We start from the raw sequence: 17658 nt of genomic DNA, 5'->3' as shown, positions 1-17658 counted from the left end.
AAGACAAGTGCTAATCCTAAACGATGCAAGAATGGAATTCTGATTAGTAGTTGCCAAGTACATGATAAAATTTAGTAGAGAACAAGCCAGTCTGGGTGGTGTAGTCGGTTATCACGCTAGTCTCACACACTAGAGGTCCCCGGTTCGAACCCGGGCTCAGACATGTTTTTGCCTCATTTTCCATTTAAAGGTGTGCTCTTAAGAAAACCATACTCGGCACCTTCAACAATTGTTAAAGGCACGCTCCCGAGACACCAAACTCTGTTCACGACTTCAAGTGTCATTTAAGGCCTACTCCTAAAACACCACACCCTGTCCACCACGCCTTCAATTCTCCAATTACTCTTTCAACTTTCAATCATTTTCATCCCTTAACTTGTTTTTGAGCCAATACATTCATTCCCTCGACTAAAATTCTCCAGCCAGTTAGGTCCTTTTGCAGTGGTGCCACTACAATTTGCGGCTACATGAGGGTATTTTTGGAACTTCATGCAAGACGTTGCATTAAGACCCTAAACAAGAAAAAGAAAAGAGCTGTTTGCGGGATAAAAATTTGGGCGGTATTGGAACAATTCCTACCTTTCCGTTGGTTTTCTTGCTCTCAAATGCTGCCCAAATTTTATTGCGTAAGCAAGTTTTCCTTTTTTCAGATTTTAATATAATGCCTTACCTGAAGTTACAAATATACCCCTCCTGTGGCTGGTGACTTCTCTGTTCAAGGCAAAAAGTTTTAGCGGACCACAATAAAAGGATCTAATTGGCCTTGTTTGGCAAGCAAGTTTTTGACAAAGTTTGTCTACTACAAGTTTTTTTAATAACTTTTTATCTATAATAACCTTAAAAAACTTTTCAAAGTTTTTAAATTGTACACTTCAAAATATTTAAAAATTTACATACTTTAAAAAATTTTTCTACAACTTTTACAATAAGTTACAGTAAAGTTTTAGATAAATACCTAAAAAATTCACTTACCAAACGGGTCCGGCCTTGTTTGGCAAGTAAGTTTTTTGCTAAGTTTGTCTGCTACAAGTTTTTTAACAACTTTAGCTACAGTAACTTCAAAAAATTTCTTAAAGTTTTTAAACTATACACTTCAAAATATTCAAAAATTTATATACTTCAAAAAAAAATTTTACAACTTGAACGGTAAGTTATGGTAAAATTTTAGTCAAACACTCAAAAAACTCGCTAACCAAACAGGCCGGGTTGAGGGGGGTGGGGGTTGAGGGACTGATTTGATTCAAAAACGAGTTAAGCGACAAAAATAGTTAAAAAAAAAAAAGGGCTGAGGGATGAAATTGGCAATTCAACCAGGGAGGAATACCAGTTCTTCTCTTCCTCTGTCCTTCCTATCTTCAAAACCTGTCATCCCCAACACTTCTCAGTCCTGGACAGTGTGTTGGCAGCTTTTGTTTATGCAATAGTCGTTGCTTTTCCAACACATCCCACTTCAGGAAAATCTGCGAGGTTTCTTGATACCGTTTCTTTTTAACAAAATTGGCACTCCCTTTAACCCATTCATTCATTTATGTGCCGCAAATTCAGAGCTCGTGCTCTCTGTTCAGACGGTCTCGGTCTTGCAGCTTTATGAGTATTCACTTTGTGCGTTAGTATAATCCTTGATTGTCGTAATCGATTCTGTCAGCAACACAAAATGTATGTGCAAACACTCCCAATTTCAAAGTGTGCTTTCCACCCCATAAATCTCTCGCCTAGTACTCATCTTTTGACCCATTGCACTCAAACAATTCAAATTAGAAAAGTGTATTTTGAGTCGAAATTGAAGACTGGGTTCTGCCATTCGGTCAAAAGGGTCTCTGGATCACAAATTGGTTCGGGTAAAGGTGGTGTCTTGGTTGGTGTGAGGTGTGAAGGATCACATCAGGGTGAGAATGACGGGCTTTACATAAGGAGATGTGTAGAGCTGGCTAGGAAAGCAATTGGGCACACCAGCCCCAACCCTATGGTTGGTTGCGTCATTGTGAAGGGTGGCAAGATTGTTGGTGAAGGGTTTCATCCTAAAGCTGGCCAGCCTCATGCTGAGGTGACTTGCATCTTCTTTTCTTCTCTTTTACTGTTAATATTGAAACAAGAATGTAGCAGTAGATAATTAATTGTATCTTCCTTGTTGAGAATTGGTGTCTTCATTAATTAGAACTAGGCTGAAGTAGTGCTGTGGAGAATCAGGATTAAACTCACAATGAATGGGTGCCAGAAGTCTTCTTTACGCTGACTTGAAATGTAAGAAAATGTGCTTGTATTCAGGAATAACAGGGAATTCAAAACTTTGTTCCTCTTCCTCTTCGATTTGGGAGCAAATCATATATTTGGATTTTTTAACTTGAAGCAGTCATACAATTTGATATCGACTTTATTAGCCCCTAGAGCCTAGAAATTGCCTTTTTCTTTTGTATAACCTGAAAATAAAGGCTAACTTTGTGGCTTTCGGGAAGTGCAGCTGTAAACTATGCGTAGTGATGCCTTTTACACTGAAAGAAATAAAAAAAACTTATCTCAAGAAAATAATGCGCAAAGCTAAGATCAAAGGAAATAATACTTATCATGTAGCAGCTGTGGAGTTGCTTATAAATTGATGGATAGAAGACTGTGGATCAATCATACATCGCTTTTATTTGTCAAAGATTTAAAACTGCAATGTGCAGAAATTTCATTCTACATACTTAATATGGTGGTAAAACATTGTAGGTTTTTGCCCTTAGAGATGCTGGTGATTTGGCCGAGAATGCAACAGCATACGTAAGCCTGGAACCTTGTAACCATTATGGGAGAACTCCCCCATGTACTGAAGCCTTCATCAAGGCCAAAGTGGAAAAGGTAGTAGTTGGAATGGTGGACCCAAACCCCATTGTGGCTTCAAAAGGTATTGATAGGCTTCGAGATGCAGGAATTGAAGTGATCGTTGGTGTTGAGGAGGAGTTGTGCAAGAAGCTAATTGAAGCTTGGATCCACCAAATGCTAACAGGGAAGCCCTTTCTTACATTGAGGTACGAGTGCAACTTGCATTACTATTTGCATTTGTGTCAACTTCATTTCTTGCTCTTATGGAACTGTGTTGAAAACTGAAGGTACTCCATGTCAGTTGATGGCCATGTTCTAAATCAGCTGGGCAACACAGTCCTTGAGCCTGGTGGATATTACTCAAAATTGTTACAAGAGTATGATGCAATCGTATTTCCTTCAACATTGTTGTCGGAGAATTCATCTTTTCCTGCATCTAGAGAACCTGGGGCCAATCAACCTCTTCAAATTGTATTAGCAATGGATCCAGATTTGCCAGTAGAAATTCCTGCTCTAACCAGTAAATCAACTGCTAAAGTCATAATTTTTACAGAAAAAGAGACCTCTTTGGAGCAAGAAGCAACTCTAAAAGGTGTGGAAACAGTTGTCTGTGAAAGGATAAATCTGGTCTCAGTCCTTGAATATTGCAAGCGGCAAGGATTATGTAGCGTCCTGCTGGATTTGAGGGGGAATATTGCTGATTTTGAACAAATCTTGAGGGAGGGCGTTGAACTAGGTTTGTTTCAGAAATATGTGGTGGAAGTCCTACCGATCTGGGTTGGGAGCAATGAGAAGTCACTAAATGTCCCAGAGAAACTAAGGGTGAAGAGTTTGACATCCAAGGTCATGGGTGAGAGTGTGCTGCTAGAGGGATACTTTGAGTGATATTTAGGATTCTTAGCCATGAGCTCAGCTCAGGAGACTTATCTTTGTACTCCTCATGTTCAAAGCGGCCTCCGTCTATGAGATAGAATGCGGAAAATCCATGATCATGAGCTTGATTTCCACTATAGAAGATTGTAGGTATGAGATTTTTCTTTAACCATTCCTTTTGTTACTCAATGCCTTTTCTTGGAATTTCAACAGACAGTTCCAGAAAGTTTTGGCCACAGCTAACTACAATTCTCAATACTGGTGCTTATTCTCTCTCAATGAGCTATTTTTCGTCCCGAGAAATATCTGTCTTCCAGCTTCTAACTTGTACTTTTGAGTTAGGATAGCCTTTGAAACTATGCCCCCTTTTCTTTATGTAGGATTGATTGATGATATTTATCAGTTCTGATGACCAATTTGAAGGTTTTTTTTTTTGGTGCTTATAACAATGTTAAATTGCAGTTATCATTTTGCTTCCTTTTTATTTTCTTGTTGCCATACTGTCGTGGCTTCGTGGTTTGGCATATTTTGCTTCCAGTGAGACCTTACTCGAGAAGAATGTCTAATTGGCGAGATCTATGCAATTCATCAATTCGAACAATGGCTTTTTGCCTGTCGTCCTTATCGCAATGGGCTAGCTTTTTCTTCTCCTTGCATGGCATAAAAAACAGTGGACTATGCTACCAATATCAACTATTGATCGATTTCCCCTCCTTTCTAGAAAAGCTTTCTTCCAGGTAGAGTGTGAGAAGTTTAGTAACTTGGTAACTTGGCTTTTGCTTTCTCTACAACGGAAATGGAGAGCAAGTTTCAGCATCAATCTTTGTCTTTTTACCACCACTTGTGAGAAGGGAATTCAACAATCACCCCAAGATTTTTCACTCATCCATTTGTAAAGAGAAAAGAACATACAAAGTCTTGCGCATCTCTATTCTCTTGTGCAAGTTTGGAATCGATTCCCAAAGCCACAACCAGTGCATTGTTCCTAGCACCCCTACCGTCCTCCCCCCAATGTTTTTAAACCTGGACCAAGAAGCGAATGGAAAAAGCTTTGATTCGAGGTGCATTAAACCCTAGTGTAAAGGTTTAATCATTTTTTTTTATTTTGGCATTAAATTTTGAATAAAACTGAAATAATCATTTTAGGAAAAAAATTAATGAAAACCGGTTAAATCTCCTAATTTTTATTGATTTTTATCGGTTCAACCAATTATTAATCAATTCAATTGATTCTTTAATTAATAATTGAACCGACCCAGTGACAATCTGCTTATGATTTGACCGCCTGCAACTCCTCTCCCCCCCTCCCCCCCCAAAAAACAAAAAAACCCCGCTTTCCCCTTTTTAATTTGGTGTGTATATATATGAACTGTCAAGGAAAATGAAGAATTCCCATCATTCCATAGATGATGCTCGCTGAGCAGGGAAGTTACGATTGAAGCTTGAAGCTGGAAAAGGGCTAAATTCTTTACGTATATACTACAGCACGTACCAAGACTAAATATTAACACTTCAGGGAATTTACAAACAGAGGATAAACGTATGTGAATTATTGAAATTTCACATTTTCACATCTGATTCTAGTAACTAAAGATGCATAACATTTCAGTGCAGTCAAGCTGACGGACAGACTACAGTCGATCATGCCCGAATATAGCCTTTCCATTTTTTCCCATTTTCTTCCTGAAGCTTGCAGCTTCACAGCAAAAAGTTGGAGGTGGAAATCCCGAATAACCGATGGCTTCAAACTGTACAGGTATCTTCACCTTGATATTTCTCAGAAGCCTTTCAATTTGTATCTTCTGTATTTCTCAGTGATGGCCAACCATTGGGAGCATTCTTGTTATAGTGACTCTGTCGTTTTGCATTTACCTGTGCTTGAATAATTTTCTCATTATCCATTGCTTCTTGAATGCTGGAATGGACCAGCTTACACAACTCGTCAAGTGCAAGCATTGAAAAGGGCTCCTCAATAAGAACACCGACCTGCAACATCCATCTTCAACTGTCATGCTTTCTTCTCGACAAATATGGATGTTATTCATACTGTAAGTATTTCATCCAGAAGCTTCAACAAGCAGCTATCTTGGATTTTAACATGACTCTGAAATATCCTGGATGTAAATTAACTAGTTGATGCAAAAAACTGCAAAATGTACTTCTAGTTTCTTTCTTCACTTGTGGCAAAGTGGGGAAGATGAAGATATTTGGTAACCATAATTTGCTCAAAATCCATTTTTGGTACTTATGATACACTTGGGAACAACTGAACAGGACATCCCGGGAATTGGATATTCAATAAGTTTCCAGGTGGGTTATTTACTAAAATATAGATATTTTCATTGGAAATCTAAAAAATATTGTTGATTTTATTCATATTCCCAAGAGGGAAGTCAATTCCATAAGAATCGACTTCAAAATCGCTTTCTCAGGAGTCCATTTCCTAGTGTCAATATGAACGGGACAGATAAGAGAGAGGAAAGGATGGGGTGGAGACTACAAAAAATTACCCTAAATAGGCTTATTAAGTTTGATGTGCACAATGCGCAACTCAGCAGATACACTACGCTACCTGGATCACATGCAAGAAAGGTTTTTCAAGCAGCCCATACGAAATTATTTCTACCATATAGTTCAAGCCTGCTGTGTCTTTACTACACTAAATTAAGCTCTATAAAGAACAGAAAAGCAGTGTATAGGAAGTCAAACAGACCTCTTCAATGCAGAACAATGAAGCAGCACTAATAAAAGTAGCTGGTACCACAATCCAGTTGCAATCATCCCAAAGAATAATTGGAAGAGTAAGATGCCAAAGGAACAAGAACCTTGACGTCAACCGGGTATATGAAAGAGGAATAGGTATACCCATCAGCTCTTCACAAACACCAATGCCTTCATGGAAACAAGAGATTTTTGACTCCTGCAACATAGACCATATATTAAACTATTTCCTGCAATTTTGTACACATGATCCTGCATGCATCATTAACAATCTACTGTGACCAGCTCAAATCTCTTCCAAAGGTACTAACAATAAAGTGATCATTCTAGTCTTTCTGCAATCCCAGATGGCAGCGATCCATTTTTCAGCATATACATTTTCCAGGAGAACTTTGCTGCTTTATATTTCAGCACAGAGATCTAGTGAATACAGCCAAGTGTCCAAGTGGAATTTACCAGTATATTACGTTTTGCCTCCTCCATACTTAGCAACTGAATAGACTGAGAGATGAACTCAATGATGCATCGAGGGCGATCCTTTGACCTAAGAATTACTGCTAAATCACCATCATCAAGCACATCTTGAAGGTCTTGTGCAACATTTGACCCATGAATTAAGTGGCACTGCATTAGGAGAAATACTATTAGAAGTCATCAAGCATATACCGAGTCTTCTAATTACACAATTAACACTCTGGTCCTGACATAAAGTATGGTCCATAATACATACCAAAAAATCCATTTTTGCTTAAAACTTGCATTTGGTCTTTACTGAACCAATAAATTCATTAGATTATGGCTTCTTTCATCCTGCCAGATATTTCTGCATTAAGTTTAGGGATACCCCGTGTTTTACACAATGCAACTAAAGCAAATCAAGATTCCTTGGATTCTGTTACAAAGGAGATGACATATGGGAACTGAATCTTTTCTTGCCAAATTAATGACTTTTAAATAGAAAATCTGTTCGAGGTCAGTTGAGCTTAGAAAAACCCAAGAAGTGGCCGTCAACACAAAGTTTAGATGTTTGATGAAACAAGATGATCTCCAAAATAAGGAAAGATCAACTTCGGTACCTCATTCATGAAATCTGATATTCAATAGTTTCAGATGAGACTTCATAAGATATGAAATGGTATTGAACCAGGCACTTTTTCCTCATAAAACATCTATTTACCAGTTCCGACACTAGTCCCAAATGATAAAATTCAAGATGGATTTCGTCTCTCTTGTCATTTCCATCTTAAACTACAAACAAAAAGCCCTCACATGTACGAAATTTGAAGCTGTTATCATCATTTATTAAGTCTTGGAAAAGAAATGAAAGCCACTCTTCTAGCCAGTGGATGTCTTTGTGAAGCTCCACGATGCGACGAAAGGAAAGAATAGCTATTGATACAAAATTAAAAGAGTACAGCAGATAAGAGAGCAAGTTTACCTTAAGGACAACTGGAAACGCCATGATGTACTGCAAGAGTGCATTTTTAAGCGATGCATCAGTTGTGCAACCCACATTAGCAATCACTTGCCTTGCAAAGTCATTAGCACCAGCAATCACTTTAGTCCACGCCTTCCTACCTTCTTCAAACCTCGCATATGATGCCTCAGTCCTAAAAACCAGTAAAAGGGCCAAAGCTGGGGCCGTCAACTGGTAAGGCAATGAAGAAGCACGCAAAAGAGGAAAAATTTCAGGTAACCAGTGCAAAGATACTGCCGAATTATAACTGGCTATGATGACTGCCGCTGTGGTAAAAGCCAGCACTGGCGGAACCAAAGATAAAATCACCCTTGAATTCAGACTAGACATCAAATGCCTTACATGCCTTAAAGAACTTCTATGCTCTACCCATTTTTCATGGTCATACAAGGCCCTCTTCCGTCGCATACCCCTTTCTTTTATACCGTCAGCCCAATCTGGTATTGCTCGAAGAATCGAGATAATGTTTAATGTTTCATTTGAAGAAGGCTGTGGAGGTTGTGAGGGTTGTCCTGCACAGATAACCCTTAGAGTTAGCCTGCTGTGTTTGAAGTGAATAGATTGCTGGTGTACTTTGAGGAGTATTCTGAGACCAAAGATGGAAGAAGATGAGACATGGACTGGGGGATGGACGAAGCTTGTTGGCTTTCTCATTTGTGAAATTCAAGGTTTGGAGAGAAAGGGAGGATCGTTGAGGAAAGGGACGGAACATCTTGGAGCTTCAGAACGAAGTGAAGGTCCAAGTGACAAGGGAGCAGGAGTGGATCGATGGGTTGTTGGAGACCCCGTTTAATCTGTGAAGGAGGATTTTACACATGTTTTCAAAATGAAAAAAATATGCACAAGATACACGTTAGTATCACAAGAAGGTGAGTCAAGGTTCATTTGGCCGCTTATGAATATGATAGCCCATGATATATCATATATCATATATAGTAGAAAGCGGAAGGTTGGTGGCCAAGATTTGATAAAAAAACAAAAAAAAGTAAGGTTTAGATTTTATCTTGTACATCATTTTTCACATTATATATAAAACTTATAAAATTTTGTTATATATTTACACGTTATGTAAAATGAGTTATATCATATGCAAATTAAGTTACATTTTGTACAAAATGCACAAGACCAATCCAGGTGGTTTCTCTAGTGACTGTTCCTGCCCTGGTCCATCATATATGGAGTGTCAGTGTGATTCCATCAGTCCAGTTGGTTACAATTTGATGTTTCATGGCCGAAAACTTCATTTGTGACTCGGTCACTTTAGCAAGAAGAAGATTGACAGGCAACAGGAGGGTTCTCTCAGTTCACTTGCCCAAGTGAAAAGCTCAGGTCAGGTATCAGTCCAACCTCCGACAACTACTGTATAAGTCGCTAAAAGAATGCGCCGGTGGGAACAAAGAAAGGTTTGATTGGGAATTCAGCAATTTTCGTCTCTATTCTCTACATCAAAGTATCAAAGGAATCAGAATGGTTCAGCCTGATAATTCCTCCTCTGAGAAGGGGCGTACAGCTTTATTTTCCAATGCTTTATGCAGCAAGAGAGATCATATTGGCAAATATTTCAAACTCAAACGCATTTACTCTTTTTATGTCTCTGTGCTTCCAATTGCGTTTCAGCACTTATGCTACACACACTATCTCTACTACATGTACATGATTGAAAATAGTCACGTCTACAGCTTGATAAGCCAGCAAAGTGAAGAAGGCTTGCTTATCTCTGCTCAACTTTCATGTTTTTTAGTGCTATCTGCCATAGAAATCTTCAAAAACATAGGCTGGATTTTGATTTGATACATAACAAACTAGGGATGTTTCTCTCCAGCATTCGAGGCCAATTTCTTGGTTTCATTTTCTTGAATTCCCTTGCTTGGTCCAAAGATGAACTCCTTCACAGAACGCTCTGCTGACAATATTGCATTCTTGATCTGTCATCCAGTGGCAGAATTAGTATTGGAATGATACGATTGAACTAATGTAAACAATGTACAATCGACTGCGAAATCAGCATTTCTTTCATACTTTCTACCAGTTTCCTTTTACTTTTGTGATAAAGATTCAATTCGTCATAAGTAATCAAATGGTTCTCATATAATAACAACTCATATTTGAACAAATTAACCAAATAATTTTTTCAAAAAAATGCAGTCCAAGAATCTGCTTACATAATCCACAGCATATGAGAAGATTCCAACCACAAAAAGGAGAGGGAAGCATGATTTCATGTATGTTAGCAAATTCTTGAAAAGCAAGATCTTATGCAAATTGTGAATATCCGGCAACTACAGTTACATAATGCACTCATAATACCGTAGGAGACTGGAAGCGTATTTGTGATTTCAAGAAGCTCCATGCACAAAGACGAAGACACAGACAATCACGCACAGAGACACAGGGTAGAGATAACTATTATCACTTGTAAACACAAATTGGATGACCATATGGCAACAACAGGTATGGATCACGGCAAAAAATAAAAAATTTTCACCATTATGAACACCACATAACTTCAATGAAAAAATTGAGAATGGTCAAGAGCAAATACACTAATCAGTTCACCCATCCAATATCTTTGGCAGGAAGCAATACCAACCACCTATTTACAGGTTATCACAATGTACAAAGTACTGAATTTCACCCCGACAAAAAAAAAAAAAAAAAAAATCTAGGCAGCTCAAAATGTGCAAGAACTGCTTCCTAGCTCACTTGAATCCATTGGAACTGCTACATACACCTAATTAACATTGGCAGAAGCCACAAGACCACAATCCACAGAATTTTTGTCAAACAGAGCATGGGATAGCATGAAATATATTTTGATTCGAAAGATTAAAAATAAAAGCCAACTTCAAGCAATAAGAAAACCAGCATATATAGCAACAAAAACACGTGCATTAAGCACGACTAAGTCATGAAAATCAAAGGCAATCCAATCCAATCCCCAGAAAATTCGTCCTAATTGTTAAAAAGTCATCAATCCAAGTTTTTCATGATCCCCATTCAAAACTTCAACTCATAGTCCAACAATCCTGTATAATTGAAAAACAAACGAATGCCCATTAACGCCCCTCAATCACCACTTACATGGTAATAACACTGACTCAGATTTTCATATGCCTATTCATGTAATATAGACCTAGGCAAAACCTAATGCATAAACCCCAAAACCCAAAAGACCAAAACTTTACAAATAAATAAATAAAGAAGACATCTAGCATGCCAAAATGAAAAAATTTTAAAGAATCCTAATAGTAATAAGTTCTGGGAAAGGACGTACTGGGTCGAGAACATTAGGTTCAGGGCCATAATCAGCAGTGAGAAGGAAATAAGAAGCAGTTACAGAGGCCACCATGGCTGTCCTTCTGACAAGCTTGTCACTGTTCGGGTTCATCTTCTAGTAGGAAGCAATCCTATTCCTAAACAAGAGTTTCTTCTTGGGATTTTTCTTGCTTTTGTTGTGATATTAGTACCAAGAAGTCGTTCGACGAAATGATGGAATTATCTGGACCTTCTACTTTAAACTTAATTGCAGTCTACTCCTTTAATCGTTTTGTAGTTTACAAATTTGCTACCTGAACTTTCAAAGTAGGAGTATTGCTCAGTTAGCATTTCACATCAACAGAGGAATTCTCGTACCTGCACAAAATCTAGAGTCTTGAAAAGGATTATTTTTCACCTACATAAATTTCTTTTTTTTTATGAGGCAAACTGCAATTGATATGGATTTATGAAAGCATTGACATTTTTTTTTTTTTGCTTTTTTGTGCTTTTTTCTTATTATTAAACAAAAAAAAAATTTCGATGTAATTAAGTTATTAAAACTATTTGTTGATGTGAACAGGCAAGTTTATAAGAGCTTAGATCGTTTTAATATTATTAATTATTTTTTTAAAGACTAGATTTAGACTCTTTGGATTTGAATTGAATATAATAATACATTTTAAACTTACCAATCATAAGTTATATAGGCAAAAAAGCTAATGGAAATGAAGGTTTTGGATGTGCAAAGATCATTTATTTTTCTTTTGTGGTACTAGAAAACTAATGCATGATCATCTCATTTGGGTTGTTGCATCCAGTTTTTAACAACTGTGCTTACATAAAAAAAAAAAAGGGTGATTAATCATGAAAATAGTCAATAAAATAGAAAGAGAAATATAAAAATTCAAACTAATTAATATATTAACAAAGCTTGTGTTAAAATGTTATATCTAATAGTACAAAGCATATCCTATATAAGCAAAGGAGGAAGAATCTCTCTTAACCCTTCATGGCAATGTTTTCTATGTGTTTCATGTATTTTGCTATCACCATTCCTAGCTTGATACCACAAGTTCAGTTACAAAAGGGTAACTACCTGAGTGATCATTTTGTAGTTTCCTTCCCAATTAACATTTCTAACAAGTCTGATCGCAAATTTTGCTAACTTATGTGCACACCTGTTTCTTTTTCTATTAACAAAAGAAAAAGTACGTTGATCAAACAGCCTTTCATTCTATCAATGTCATCCAGAATAGTAGCTATCTTGGATTCCTTGACATTTTCCTCCATGATTTGCAATCTGATTGAATCTCCATTGCCTTCCAATGTGCTTCTCGAGCCATCATCATCCCCGTTCTAAAAGTTGCTACTTCCTCCACTAGTGGCTCATTGGACTTTACTTCAGATTTTGCCTATGTTTTCGTTATTTTTTCGTTTCCAGTCTCTTGCCACCACTCCCAATCCACTTATGTCCATTCATTTTAATAAGGTAGCATCTCTATTGATCTTTACTACGCCTCTACATGGTGGTTTCCAATTTGTAATAGTGTGTGAATGATTTGTTGTTCAATGTACTTTCCTCCTCCACTGTTCTAAGCTTCGATGAATTCTGTTTTAGACACAATGTTTAAGTCCAAATATTCTCTCAAAACAAATCATCTTTATATCTTGGTAGTTATACCCTTTTCAAAATTTCAAAGCCAATTAACAAAATGTTGAATACTAATTGAGGGATAATAATGGAAAAAATTGATTTAATAGCTTTATATGTTGGCCAAATTTTACAATTTTTAAGTTGTGTGTAAAGTTGATTATGACATATAAGATGAGTTGGAGGGAGTACTTAATGTGAAGTGACGGTAACAAAAGAAACTAGAAATTTAGGGGCAAAAACGAAGTATGAGCCAAAGATAAGATCGGAGTAAGCAGAGAGAAATTAGCCGGCGAAGAAAAGAACCAATTTTAACCGGTGAAATTCAGAAATCAGCAAAACTTCAAGAGGCAACAGTAGTAGTCATGGAAACTGCCCAAACTGCACCAAATCATCAGAACCTCCCTCCACAGCAGCCACCGCCGCCGCCACCAGCGGCTCCTCCAACTGCTTCTCCTCCCTCAGATATTAGTACCGGAAAGAGGCCTCTTGATGACGACATTCTCGCCCGCTTGGTGGACTCCCCTTACTACAAAATGCGGGTCATTGTTAGAGACCTTCGTCCTCATTTTATTGAGGTACTAACTTGACCCAGCAAATTTCTTCAACAAAGATTTGTACTTTATGCAAAGTTCAATCCAATTATGAACTTTTCTTGTAATAAGTTTCTCTGGGTTCGATTGATTTATGCTCTTTACGGAGATTTTATTTTCTCGTGACTTGATTAATCCTTCACAATTTTTTACTTTTAAATTTGGTTATACCTCTGAGTCTGGGGTTTCTTTTTTTGTTTCATCATGGTTGGTTTACTTTGATTGCTTAGCTAATCTGATATGAGTAGTTCTTGATGATGTTAACAGCGTGGCCTTTTTGTTTTAAGTAGAGAATGTTATTGTTCAATGAGCTTTATGAGAATTTCCTAGGAAGCCTTGCTGTTTGGGGGGTTTATTTCTGTCTCTCCATTTATTACTTTTCGTCCTGAAATTTGTATTTTTCCCCCTTTTTTTGGGCATACTAGTTTGCAAAAATCTTAATGGGCAGAGGACATAGACATGGCAAAGACAATGATGCAAAGATATTATTCTTAGGAAAAGTAGGATGTGACAATGTTCTTGACAGGGTGCATTGGATATTTTGGCTTTCAGTATGTTAATTTTGTATACATACTTTAAAGTTTATTATATCACATTGGCGTAAATGCAAGTTTATTCGTTTACTGCAGTATCTTTTGTGAAGTAATTATGCATCCAGTTGATCTTTTATTGATCACAACTTAGTTGATTAAGTGAGTGCATAGCTTATGCAATTATTGGATCTAATTGTGTTAGTAAACTTCGCATTTTAAGTAATTTTTTTATTAATATTGTTGGGTCTTCTTTTAAATGCAATACCATGTACTACTTGTTACGATATGAATGTGTCAACACTCCTAAGTTTTCAACACGTGCTTGAAATGTTTGGCATATGGACTAGGAGGTTGTCTATGTGTATATGTAAAATTGAATTTCGTCTTTACTTTCGTTCAGCATGGCCGAGGAATCTTGAACTGATGGTGGGCTATTTTGGTTTTCCTTTTCTGGTTCTTTTTATTTTTTTTTTATTTTTTTTTTGTGGGTACAGGGAGTAGGGTGGGGGGTAGGGAAGGGAGCGAAGGGGTGGCATCTGAGAGTCATACATCATAGTGCACTTTCATAAATTGTGATGAAGTCTTTTGAACTAAATACTTCAACAGCATCATACATTAAGAATTGTACTTTCTCATTATTCCCCGTTCAACTGGCAATATGTGACACTCACTTCAACAAGTATGACCGATCTATGTTAAGACATAGGTAGTCTACTCTGTCAGGCAATGGAATTCTTCTTTTCTTTTTGTTGAGAAGTGCAAGTTGCTAATTTCGATGTCAGGTCTGAACAATCTTGAAGCTGTCATTTTCTTCCAACTTCAATTGAGGAAGAATTTGACTGGAGATTACACAAAATCTGAATCACTACAGATGCTTATCCCCTTGATCTGTTCTCCAAAATTTAACATCTGATGTGGGAGTAAGAAGTCATTTTCTTTAGGTTTGAACCAAATCTTTTGTAGAACAATTTTGGCAAAACTGGTTATGAGTTATGACAAGAATAGACTGGCACACATGTTACTTTGACGTTGACCATAATAATAACATCTCAAAATTCACTTGCTCAGGGTAATTTTTAGAGCCTTGGAATTGCATATGACATGAGGAGGCGAGATAAACAAATGTCTTCTAACTTGGTATATTGTGAATAATTTAGATGATTGAATTGGCCCATGACCTATTCTAGTTTGACCTGTTTCTCCTTATCTTGGGAAAAGACTAGGGTGCATCATTTCTTCTCCTGGATTGCTAGCTATGTTTTTATAACTGTTGTCTAAGTAAAGACACAGATGGAAATTTCTTGGCCTTTTATACAGTATGCACAACATCTACCTTCATGCATAATCTAATATTTTCTTATTCTTGTGGTTAGACATCTAGTCATTCAATACTTCTGATGTTTGTTAAAGTGATGATATTGGAGAGAAATAGCTGGGGTTTCATGAATTTAAGTAACCCGTCTATTACGTGAGGACTCACGCATCATGTTTGGACTTGAATGTCAATGTGTCGAACCTTTGAAGGACTTGGATTTACATTTTTTCCATTGGACATTCATAGAAAAGAATATATGGTAATAAATTTGTTCTGAATAGTTGTTTTAACCTCTTGAAGGTTCTCAAAACTCCTGACTTCCAGAACTGCAAGGCAGCTGAAGAAATTCGTGAAAGTAAGTTTTGTGGAAAGTGTTTGGTCTATTTTGTAGTTGAGGATACAGTTAGTTGCTTATCTATGTGTTTTCTGGACTAAATTGAGTATAATTTTGTTCCTATGCTCCAGTTTCTGTTCTGTAATGATTATGACCATGCAAATGTTGTTTTTTTTTTAGGTCCTGACTCGATTTTGTTTATATTCACTGCAAGAGTCATTTAATTATTTTATAGGCATTTGTAATGTTGAAAACTCAGGCTTTTGGGTTGCTTCTGTATGTGGGTTTGACCATCTCCTTGTGAAACTTATGACTACTTTGTTGCTTGCTTGCTTGTGCAGGAGCAACACTTGAAATTGCAGTTGTCTAAAGTTTCCACTTATCTTTCTTCTTAGCATTGTGTTCATGGACTATCTGACAATGATTTCATTACCTTAACCAAATTCATCGTGCAGGAGTAATATTTAACCTAACCTTGAGCTTTAAAAGATAAAAACCAATATCTTTATTTAGGGCACTTGTCATTTTTTTCAGTTTGGTCTGTTCATTTAGGATGAGACTTGTTTTTTGTTTCTCCTCGGGAAAACTGTTTTAAGAAGTTTATCTGGGATGCTTCTGTATGGTAGCATTTGGTTGCTAATCAAATAGTTTAGGTCTTGAGTACCTTTCAATTTTAAACATTTTCGTTGATAAACCTTTTACAGCTTTAAGAAATAAGAAGTTTGAGCAAATGAGAATAGGCAATGTTCTGGTATCGTTAACTATATGGTACTTATTCTGAACGTGGTTTAAAGTTAGTGACACTTAAGGAACTTCTGGCCTAGTGGGAATCCAAGTTTTGACATGTATTATTTACTATCTTAGCGAAGAGAATTTTATATCTCTGTTGTCCTTGTACTGGTACATATGCTTCCTGAACGGACTGATGTGTAACGTGTAATAATTTACAGAGATGAAGATTGTGGTAGATCTTTACAGAGAGATGATCAGAGATCCTCCAGCAAGCCAGACTCCAACAGCTGATGTCCAACATGGACAAGACCATCAGCGTGATGTGAAACTACCAGAGAGGCCTCCTAGTGACAGGGCATCTACTAGGCAAGCTGAAAATAAAACTGTTTCCTCTGGGGGCACCTCCCAAAAGCAGCAACCTGAAGCTGGCCGACCAGAAGGGACGTATATTGTTGGAGGTTCGGCATTTGGTTGGAATTTTGTTACATATCCTGGAACTAAATCCGTCTATTATGGCCGGACCAAGGAATCATTTCGATCTGCTAAAGTGTAGTCGCAAGTGGAATGATGTCTCTCCTGAGCTCCTTGCTCCTCGATGCCCAGACCTCGGCCAGGCTATCAAGAAACAGATATAGTCATATAGGTAATTGTTTAAATTCCAAAGTGGGATGTCCCTCTTGAGCTCCTTGTCCCCTCACTTGATCCCCAGACCTCTGCTGGATTATCCAAAAAAAAAGATATAGTCGTAAAGGTAATTTTTTCTGATATCATGTCCAAGGTGCTGAGATCGTTCACGCCTTTACGGATATGCCTTGCAGCCTACCTCTGCGACATATTTTCCTCTCCTGTCTGAATAGTGGTTGGTTTCTTTGAGTACGGAAATAGATTTCTCATATATCTCTCTCACACCTTCTCTAAAGTAATATGAAGATGCCATAGACTCGCAATTCCAGTGAAGCAGCGTCAGATTATAGTTTACTTTCTTGGGGTTTTGCCTGATCAAAATTCCTAAGTTGGTTCCAAAGTTCAATTATAATCTTAGAAGTCCAGTCTTCAAGCCGGAGTACCACGTTGGTTCCGTCTAACATACCCATGCAGGTTTCACTTGCCATTTTCGCAACGCATCCAATCAAAGATTTAAGTCTACAGTCGCATTTGGGAAGGGAAGGATGACAGCAGATGTTTATTACGGGGATTTCCCAACTTGTAAGAGGTAGCGTTGAACAGTTTAGTACAGAATTTGCCTCCTTATACAATAAGACCCACAGGCGCTCCTCATGGGCAGTTTAGTACAGAATTTGCCTCCTTATACAATAAGACCCACAGGCGCTCCTCATGGGCAGTTCGATTGATCACAGCACGCCTCTTTAGG

General features: G+C 37.5%; 4 protein-coding genes and 1 non-coding gene across 5 annotated transcripts; 3 read left to right on the top strand and 2 right to left on the bottom strand.

Annotated features, from left to right (window-relative positions):
- Positions 1 to 89: 89 nt before the first annotated feature.
- On the top strand, positions 90 to 163 carry TRNAV-CAC. Its single transcript has one exon. It is a non-coding gene; the product is annotated as a tRNA-Val (tRNA).
- Positions 164 to 1321: 1158 nt separating this feature from the next.
- On the top strand, positions 1322 to 4113 carry LOC113761493 (riboflavin biosynthesis protein PYRD, chloroplastic). The gene is made up of 3 exons (XM_027304504.1): positions 1322 to 2044; positions 2707 to 3005; positions 3087 to 4113. The coding sequence occupies exons 1-3, from the start codon at positions 1655 to 1657 to the stop codon at positions 3682 to 3684; spliced, it is 1287 nt and encodes a 428-aa protein (XP_027160305.1). The 5' UTR covers positions 1322 to 1654; the 3' UTR covers positions 3685 to 4113.
- A 957-nt stretch (positions 4114 to 5070) lies between these two features.
- Positions 5071 to 8650, bottom strand: LOC113762916 (UPF0187 protein At3g61320, chloroplastic-like). The gene is made up of 4 exons (XM_027306551.1): positions 7832 to 8650; positions 6850 to 7017; positions 6386 to 6592; positions 5071 to 5658 (listed from the first exon to the last, which is right to left on the bottom strand). Exons 1-4 carry the CDS (start codon positions 8522 to 8524, stop codon positions 5461 to 5463), a joined length of 1266 nt encoding a protein of 421 aa, XP_027162352.1. The 5' UTR covers positions 8525 to 8650; the 3' UTR covers positions 5071 to 5460.
- Positions 8651 to 9323: 673 nt separating this feature from the next.
- Positions 9324 to 11349, bottom strand: LOC113761674. The gene is made up of 2 exons (XM_027304759.1): positions 11145 to 11349; positions 9324 to 9795 (listed from the first exon to the last, which is right to left on the bottom strand). The coding sequence occupies exons 1-2, from the start codon at positions 11256 to 11258 to the stop codon at positions 9673 to 9675; spliced, it is 237 nt and encodes a 78-aa protein (XP_027160560.1). The 5' UTR covers positions 11259 to 11349; the 3' UTR covers positions 9324 to 9672.
- A 1676-nt stretch (positions 11350 to 13025) lies between these two features.
- On the top strand, positions 13026 to 17179 carry LOC113761929 (protein farnesyltransferase/geranylgeranyltransferase type-1 subunit alpha). Its single transcript, XM_027305119.1, has 3 exons — positions 13026 to 13357; positions 15521 to 15575; positions 16505 to 17179. The coding sequence occupies exons 1-3, from the start codon at positions 13145 to 13147 to the stop codon at positions 16837 to 16839; spliced, it is 603 nt and encodes a 200-aa protein (XP_027160920.1). The 5' UTR covers positions 13026 to 13144; the 3' UTR covers positions 16840 to 17179.
- The last annotated feature ends 479 nt before the right edge of the window (positions 17180 to 17658 follow it).

The sequence above is a fragment of the Coffea eugenioides genome, chromosome 2 (assembly GCF_003713205.1).
Source record: "Coffea eugenioides isolate CCC68of chromosome 2, Ceug_1.0, whole genome shotgun sequence".
NCBI classification, from domain to species: domain Eukaryota; kingdom Viridiplantae; phylum Streptophyta; class Magnoliopsida; order Gentianales; family Rubiaceae; genus Coffea; species Coffea eugenioides.
This window is presented reverse-complemented; position numbering and strand designations above follow the sequence as displayed.

Bases quoted from the DNA above. Each gene is read 5' to 3' on its own strand.
- LOC113761493 (XM_027304504.1), top strand. From the start codon at position 1,655: ATGTATGTGCAAACACTCCCAATTTCAAAGTGTGCTTTCCACCCCATA. The intron at 2,045-2,706 runs GTGACTTGCATC...AAAACATTGTAG, and splicing joins CTGGCCAGCCTCATGCTGAG to GTTTTTGCCCTTAGAGATGC. The intron at 3,006-3,086 runs GTACGAGTGCAA...TGAAAACTGAAG, and splicing joins AAGCCCTTTCTTACATTGAG to GTACTCCATGTCAGTTGATG.
- LOC113761929 (XM_027305119.1), top strand. From the start codon at position 13,145: ATGGAAACTGCCCAAACTGCACCAAATCATCAGAACCTCCCTCCACAG. The intron at 13,358-15,520 runs GTACTAACTTGA...AACCTCTTGAAG, and splicing joins TTCGTCCTCATTTTATTGAG to GTTCTCAAAACTCCTGACTT. The intron at 15,576-16,504 runs GTAAGTTTTGTG...AATAATTTACAG, and splicing joins AGCTGAAGAAATTCGTGAAA to AGATGAAGATTGTGGTAGAT.
- LOC113762916 (XM_027306551.1), bottom strand. From the start codon at position 8,524: ATGAGAAAGCCAACAAGCTTCGTCCATCCCCCAGTCCATGTCTCATCT. The intron at 6,593-6,849 runs GTAAATTCCACT...TCTATGTTGCAG, and splicing joins AGGCAAAACGTAATATACTG to GAGTCAAAAATCTCTTGTTT. The intron at 5,659-6,385 runs GTCTGTTTGACT...TGGATGTTGCAG, and splicing joins CATTGTTCTGCATTGAAGAG to GTCGGTGTTCTTATTGAGGA.
- LOC113761674 (XM_027304759.1), bottom strand. From the start codon at position 11,258: ATGAACCCGAACAGTGACAAGCTTGTCAGAAGGACAGCCATGGTGGCC. The intron at 9,796-11,144 runs GTACGTCCTTTC...ACTGGATGACAG, and splicing joins AACCTAATGTTCTCGACCCA to ATCAAGAATGCAATATTGTC.